Source organism: Trichechus manatus, unplaced genomic scaffold (assembly GCF_000243295.1).
Source record: "Trichechus manatus latirostris isolate Lorelei unplaced genomic scaffold, TriManLat1.0 scaffold00003, whole genome shotgun sequence".
NCBI lineage: Eukaryota > Metazoa > Chordata > Mammalia > Sirenia > Trichechidae > Trichechus > Trichechus manatus.
In genome coordinates this window covers 4,020,899-4,029,232 of record NW_004443939.1, presented here as the reverse complement: position 1 = coordinate 4,029,232, position 8,334 = coordinate 4,020,899, and the positions used below count along the sequence as shown (strand labels likewise).

General features: G+C 35.8%; 1 protein-coding gene across 5 annotated transcripts in view; it reads left to right on the top strand.

Annotated features, from left to right (window-relative positions):
- Nucleotides 1-8,334, top strand: part of OMA1 (OMA1 zinc metallopeptidase) — a 110,084-nt gene that overhangs the window by 10,676 nt on the left and 91,074 nt on the right. For all 5 annotated transcript variants that reach the window (XR_002823962.1, XM_004368988.2, XM_023730529.1 and 2 more), the window contains exons 2-3: nucleotides 4,030-4,545; nucleotides 6,494-6,722. Coding sequence is in view for 4 of the 5 variants with exons in the window: in XM_004368988.2 (XP_004369045.1) it covers nucleotides 4,049-4,545; nucleotides 6,494-6,722 (726 nt within the window). In the remaining variant the exon portion in view is untranslated. The remainder of the gene's footprint in view (nucleotides 1-4,029; nucleotides 4,546-6,493; nucleotides 6,723-8,334) is intronic.

Below are 8,334 nucleotides of genomic sequence, written 5' to 3'. Positions count from 1 at the left end.
AGTGCATCAAATCTATTCTTGAGATAGTCTCTAAATTCAGGTGGGATATACTCAAGGTTGTACTTTGGCTCTCAAGGACTTATTTTAATTTTCTTTGGCTTCAACTTGAACTTGCATATGAGCAGTTGATGGTCTGTTCCACAGTTGGCCCCTGGCCTTGTTCTGACTGATAATATTGAGCTTTTCTGTTGTCTCTTTCCACAGATATAGTCAATTTGATTTCTGTGTTTTCCATCCATTGAGGTTTATGTGTATAGTCACTGTTTATGTTGTTGGGAAAAGGTATTTGCAATGAATAAGTCATCAGTTTTGCAAAATTCTATCATGCAATCTTCTGCGTCATTTCTTTCACCAAGGCCATATATCCCAAGTACTGACCTTTCTTCTTTGTTTCCGACTTCTGCATTCCAATCACCAGTAATTATCAATACATCTTGTTTGCATGTTTGATCAATTTCAGACTGCGGAAGTTGGTAAAAATCTTGAATTTCCTCATCTTTGGCATTAGTGGTTGGTGTGTAAATTTGTGTAATAGTTGTATTACCTGGTCTTCCTTATAGGTGTATGGATGTTATTCTATCCCTGACAGTGCTGTACTTCAGGATAGATCTTTTTTTTTTAATTGTGCTTTAGGTGAAAGTTTACAGCTCAAGTTAATTTCTCATTCAAAAATTTGTACACATATTGTTTTGTGACATTAGTTGCAATCCCCACAATGTGACAGCACCCTCCCCCTTTCCACCCCAGGTTCCCTGTGCCCATTCATCCCATTCCTGTCACTTCCTCCCTTATCCTGTTTTTGGGCAGGAGCTGCCCATTTGGAGGATAGATCTTGAAATGTTCTTTTTGTCAGTGAATGCGACGACATTCCTTTTCAATTTGTCGTTCTCGGTCTGATTCAAAATGGCCAATACCACTCCATTTCAGCTCACTGTTGCCTAGGATATTGATTTTCAAGCGTTCAGTTTCATTTTTGACACCTTCAGTTTTCTTAGATTATACTTCTTACATTCCACATTCCGATTATTAATGGAACCAGTTTTATAGAGCTGGAATTATAGAGTATGTACTCTTTTTGTTTGCTTACATGACTTGTTCATATATAGAAATATGATTGTTTTTGTATATTGATCTTTTATCTTGCAACTTTGCTAAAGTCACTTATTTATTCTAGTAGCTTTTTTGTAGATTCTATTCTATTTTCTATATAAATTTTTATGCTATCTAGGAATAAATACACTTTTAGTTCTTTCTAATCTGGATGCCTGTGTATGTATGTATATATGTCTTGTTGCCCATCACGCATCTGTCAGCTTGCTGTGCTGTGGTGGCTTGCGTGCTAGAAGCTGTGCCTCCGGTATTTCAAATACCAGCAGGGTCACCCATGGTGGACAGGTTTCAGTGGAGCTTCCGGACTAAAACAGACTTGGGAGAAGGGACCAAGTGGTCTACTTCTCAGAAAATTGGCCAGTGAAAACTTTATGAATAGCAGTGGAACATTGTCTGATATTATGCTGGAAAATGAGCCCTTCAGGTTGGAAGGCACTCAAAATAGGGCTGGAGAAGAGCTGCCTCCTCAAAGTAGAGTCGACTTTAATAACATGGATGGCATAAAGCTTTGAGGACCTTCATTTGCTGATGTGGCACAACTCAAAATGAGAAGAAATAGCTGCAAATATCCATTAATAATCAGAATGTGGAATGTATGAAGTATCAATCTAGGAAAATTGGAAATCATCAAAAATGAAATGGAACGCATGAAGATCAGTCTCTTAGGCATTAGTGAGCTGAGATGGACTGGTATTGGCCATTTTGAATCAGACAATCATATGATTTACTGTGCCAGGAATGACAAATGGAAGAGAAATGGCATTGCATTCATTGTCAGAGAGAACATTTCAAGATGTATCCTGAAGTACAACGCTGTTGGTAATTGGATAACATCCGTACATACATCTAGGTTCTCAATTCCATTCCATTGGTCAGTGTGTCTGTCGTACCTGTACCAGGCTGTTTTGACTACTATAGCTGTATAATAGGTTCTGAGGTCAGATAGTGAGAGTCCTCCTACTTTATTCTTTTTCTTCAATAGTGCTTTATTTATCTGGGACCTTTTTCCTTTCCATATAAAGTTAATGATTAGTTTTTCCATCTTGTTAAATACTTTTGTTGGTATTTAGATCAGGATTGCATTGTATTTGTAGATTACTTTGAGTAGAATTGACATTCTCACAATGTTGAGCCTACCTGTCCATGAGCGTAGTATGTTTTTCCATTTATGTAGGTCTGTTTTGTTGTCTTGCAGTAGTGCTTTGTAGTTTTCTTTGTATAGGTCTTTTATGTCCCTGGTTAGATTTATTCCTAAGTATTTTATTTTTTTAGGGGCTATTATACGCGGTGTTGCTTTCCTGATTTCCTTTCATAGTTCTCTTTATTGGTATATAGGAATCCAACTGATTTTTGTATATTTATCTTGTATTCTGCTACTCTGCTGAATCTTTCTATTAGTTTCAGTAGTTTTCTCGTAGAGTCTTTTGGGGTTTCTATGTATAATATTATATTATCTGCAAATTGGGACAGTGTAACGTCTTCATTACCAATTTGGATGCCCTTTAGTTCTTTTTCTTGCTTTATTGCTCTAGCTAGGACTTCCAGCACAATATTAAATAGGAGTGGTGAATAAAGGGCATCCTTGTTTTGTTTCTGTTCTCAGGGGGAATGTTTTCAGCTTCTCTCCATTAAGATTGATGTTGGCTGTTGGTTTTGTATAGATGCCCTTTATTATGTTGAGGAATTTCCCTTCTATACCTATTTTATTGAGAGTTTTTATCAGGAATGGGTGTTGAACTCCATCAAATGCCTTTTAATTGTAAATTTTATCTTGGTAAGTGCTGAATATTTTTGTATTCTGTTAACTTTCTTGAGCTTTGTTCTTGAGTCTTGCTTTTAATCTTTGTTAAGTGGAACCAGAGCAGCCTTTAGAGCTAATTTTTCCTTAACACTGAGGCAAACCCTTTGTAGTACTCTATTCAGTGCCCCATGAATTAATAAGGTTTTCCACTTTGACTGGTGGGAACAGTCACTATACCCTGCCCAATGTAAGTTCCAGATACTCTTCCCTCTAATCCTTTCAGCTGGTTCTTCCCCAGCTTCAAGGAGTTTCCTCACACATATGCTCTGATCAGGACTCAGCTGAATTATGAGAAGGAGATTAACTGCAAATCTGTGGAGTTTTTTCTCTGTGCAGCTCTGTCTTCTCTTGTAGTCTGCTCTGTGAACTCTAGCTACCTTGGCCTACTTGAACTTCCTGCTTCATCTTTTCAATTTAGGGGGACTGTTAGGCTCTGCTTAGGTTCCCCCTCTTTGCACTGTGGTTTGGAAACTATCTAGGCAATAAACTGGAGTAGTTGTAGGAATTACCTTATTTGTTCCCAAATCTCAGGGATCACTGTCTTTCATTACCTAATGTTCAGCATGTTGAAAGCATTTTTTCCCATACTTTGTCTACTTTTTTAGTTGTTGTATATTGGAGGGTAAATCTAGTTCCTGTTACTCCATCTTGATCTCAATCAGAAGTCCCAGGTTTATATTTGAAAGGAATAAATTTGTATTTAAAAAAATATATTTCATAAGTTAGATTTTATTATTTCACTATATACCTCTTCCCCCAGTTACTGCCAACTGATAAAATTTTACTGTTGCTTTTATCTAATCCATTTCTTACTCACCAAATAATTTAAGTGTTAAAATAAAAATAGACTCCTCCCAACTAAAAATAAAAAATGAAATTAAAAAATCTCAAGTTTTGAAATTATTCACTGCAGAGTAAAAGTAATGTTTATATCTACTGCCCTTTGGTTTGTATTGCTGAAAAGCATTGCTGTAGGGGAGATGAGGAGAAATATAAGGTAATTTAGTCTGAGATGTGCTAAAGGAAGAACAGCTGACATACCCATTTTATAGGTTGTATTCCAGTTTAGTAAGTAAATATTTTCACAGATATTTATAGTTTATTTTTTTGCATTCCAGATAATCCAGCAAAAGAAAGATGAGCTTCATCTGTGGACTGCCGTGTGCTACGAGAAACTGTGTTTTCTTTAGATTTAATTCACTGGCCAGTTGGAGAAAATATAACACATTAAGTGTAAGCTTGCAGGGCCGTCGAGTACAAATGAGCTATATAGTAAATAAGTATCAGGGACTGAGAGTAAGTCAGCGTGATAGGTTTACTTTTCTGCCTGGAAACTTTCATTTCTATAGGACTTTTAATAACAAAATAACAGGGTGCCTCGAGAGTACCAAAAGTAAGGAAATTTGGAGGATTACCTGCAGATGTACTTCATGGAATGACTCTTTCTCGAGACGGCTCCTGGTAAAAGAAGTTGTGGTACTGCCGACTTTTTCAGTATTGTACTCTGTAAACGGTTTTCCCATAAGAGAGATCAGAAGTTTCCACACTTCTCCACGTTTTCAAGCTGCTCCAGTTCCTCTCTTGTTGATCATTCTTAAGCCTGTGCAGAAACTACTTGCAGTCATTGTAGGCAGGTAAAGTACATTTAAAAAAATAAACTTTTGTATTAAAAGCTGTTTGTAAAGCTACACTTAAAAAAAAGCAAAACAAAACTTGTTAGTCCCCCCCCCACAACATTTAGGTCAAAATTAAGTTTCTAAACAGTTGGTTCTACCCAGTTTTGTTATGTATGATTTAATAATCTTGAAACAATTTACTCCATAGTTGTTCATAGTGTAGAAATGTGATCTTTGAAAAATTATATATATATATATATATGTATATATATAATAGGAATTAAAAAAAAGGATATTATGATTATATGAAAAATTAGAAATGTTGATTGTAACTCATGTAGAAGAACATTATTTACAAACGCTCCTTTTTAGTTTGGAAATTTGAGGCAGTGAATCACAAAATGGAGGCTCTTTTGGTGCTTATTTAAGAATAGGCTCTCTCCTAACCAAGTTAACTCTCAAACCATTAATACTTAACTATTTTTTTCTATTCTGTTTTCAACAGATCTTTATTTTCTCTTTGTAGTCCTGTATAATAATTAATATTTTTGCAGCTAAATTGTACTTTATATTTAACTTAGTTCCCTTCCCCCCTATCATTAATCCTGTGTTCTCTTATTTGATACTTAAAGATTGAGGAATGCTAAAGTTAATTATTGTCTTTTCATAAAGCTTTTTATGTTTGATAACTATCAAGACCCTTCTTACTTCCATACTAACCAATCTAATTTGCTTTTTATCAAAAATCAAGAACTTCTACTTTGTAATTTACTGTCTTGTTTATGATTTGGCTTTGACACCCAGAAAATGTACAGTTACATTAGTTCTCAGTTTATGTAACTATTGCATCCCAGTTTCTTGGTACAATAGCTCTTTCTGATTTCTGATGGGTTCTTTCTCACATGGAATGGCTGGTGGGTTCGAACCACTGACCTTTCAGTTAACAGCTGAGTGCTGAACTACTGCACCACCAGGGCCCCTTCATTTCATTTAATTATTTATTTTTACCCTTTTTTGTTGTTGTTAGTATTGTCACTCACCTAAAATTTCTTTTTAAAGTATGCTTTATATACATTTTAAATAAATAATAAATCACATAAAAATCTAAAATAGGGAATATGTATACTTCATACTTTAGTTTATGTCACTTCAGGTTGAAGCATTACCTAAAGGCATTTCAGGTGTGTCACTTAACAAAATTAAGATACTTTAAGAAGCTAAAATCCTACATTTTCTTATTTATAGTGCTCATGTTTTTATCACCTCTCCTTTTTCATGTTCTAGAGAAGATGGTGGACTTTTTGCTAGTGAGCTATATTTATTTCTAAAATCAGCACTGAAGTGGTTTCCCTTATACCTTGTTGAAGCACTGGCACATTGTGCTAGCAGTCTGATGAGCAGTGGGAAGAATAGTCATTAAAGGTATAGGTTTATTGTAATCCCCTCAGATGTTTGTTTGGGAAATTCATCCCATCTGAGTAAGTAGTGGTGAAGTGCTCAAACTCTGGAATGAGATTACCTTCATTAGTTGTTCCTCTTACTACCGGTGTGACCTTGGATAAATTTGCCTAACTGCTCTATGTCTCATTTTCCTCATTTATAGTAGGGTTATTATGAGGATTAAATGAGACAATATATGTATAACAATTAGAAAAGTACTTTGAAGTAAACAGTCAATAAATGTTAATTAGAGGTAATTGCAGTAATTGTAAAGTAACTCCTCATATAGTGTTTACTTTTAAGATAGTTGAAGAAAATTCAAATGAGTATTAGAATTTTTAACTATACCTCTATATGGTTGATTAGGTTTTCATCATTTAGCTAAGAATTTTATAAATTGAAAATGCCATCTATACAGAGAAATATGTTATAAAAATTCAAGGTATTTGATGACAAAATCCTAGTGTAAGCATTTGAGTTTTGATAATATGTGCTGATACTACTTTGAATTTTCTTTTGGCTCTAGGGGCATAAGGAAATGGTGGCAGGCACTTCCTCCTAACAAGAAGGAACTATTTAAAGAAAGTGTGAGGAAGAATAAATGGAAGTTATTCCTTGGTTTGAGTAGTTTTGGATTGCTGTTTGTAGTGTTTTATTTTACTCACCTGGAAATGAGCCCAGTCACAGGAAGAAGCAAGCTGCTATTATTGGGGAAAGAACATTTCAGACTTTTATCAGAACTGGAATATGAAGCAGTAAGTAGTAAGAATTGTTTTTAATTAGATTGCTTAATATAAGACTCAATGCAGGAAATTTTCTTGAATATGAAAGATGCACTGCTTTTTTATTTTAGTTTTCAGCATTTTTTTTTCCAATAGGCCTTGGACCTTTCACACTCAATCTTCCACTGCCTACATTGCTTTTCCTTCCTTTCACCCAACTAACTCCTACTATTCACATGTCAGTTTAAATGTCACCTTCTCAGGAAAGTCTTCCTTGATTATCTAGACTGGGTTAGTCAGGGCTGCAGCATTAGGCTCTAGGGGGTATCCTTCATACAGATTTAATTATGAATCAGCTCATCTGCAGTTGGGCCCAGTGCTTGGCTAGAATGGGGTTAGGTCTGTTTGTTATATTTTCTCTTTGCATTCTGTATTTTTCCCTCAAAGTACTTATCATGAGGGTAACATAATTATTTGTATAATTATTATTTGCTGGTTTGTCTCCCTTATTAGACTAAGCTCCATGAGGGCAGGAACTTTGTCTGTTTTATCATTTTATTTGAACTACTAGCACAGTGCACTTGTGAAAAACCAGTTGCCATTGAGTCGATTTCAACTTACGGTGACCCTGTGTGTGCCATTGTAGAAACTGTGCTGCATAGGATTTTCAATGGCTTATTTTTCAGAAGTAGATCACCAGGCTTTTCTTCAGAAGCGCCTCTGGGTGGACTCAAACCTGTAACCTTTCAGTTTGCAGCTGAGTGCATTGACCGTTTGCACCACCCAGGCATTCCACAGTACACATAGTGGGTGCTTATTATATATTTGTTGAATAAATCGATCTGTAGTTCGAGTTTTTATATCTTGAAAGTAATATTGTTGAATAAGATACTTTTTTCCCCCAACACCAATTATGACAATTTATTATACTTCTTGAATATAAAATAAAGTTGGAGTTCAAAAGCCTTAACTCCTTGGATAGTATACCTCTGGTAGTTAAACGTTCTGTACCACTAGTAAGTTCCTTGAGAATAGAGGTCATCCTGTCTCCAGTGCGTAACACATACAAAATATGTGTTCAGTTAATATTTGTTGAATTGACATCTCATAGTCTCACTTGACAGCTTTGGCATGATTAGATAACATCTTTTCATTCCAAATGGAAAGTTATCATTAAAAAAAAGAAGTAATGATTATTTTTCACTAAAAAGATTGTTCTTTCTTAATGAAGAAAAGACCAGTCTGTTCCAGTGGAGTCAATAAAGAGTTTGGAAATGTTTCTTAGAATAAAGTCAGAGGTGGACTTCCGGGCAACATGGCGCTATAGATAGAAGCACCACGCCGTCCCTTCACAGCAAAGATCTGGAAAACTACATGAAACAGACACAGACATCAGTCCTGAACCCCTGAGCATCAAATGAAGAGATAAAGAACTCAGCCAAGCACCGAATGGAAAAAGAGACTGATAGAGAACAGAGAGTGAGGAGACGTATGTGCAGAGGTCCCCTATCAGCTAATGCAGCATGGATCCGCCATCTTGGACTCCTGTCGGAGATCAGCGAACAGGGAGTATGGGAAAGCAGCTTCATAGAGCTCCCAGCAGGACACAGAACAACCGGTAACCAGCGATATATGCTTTCCCACC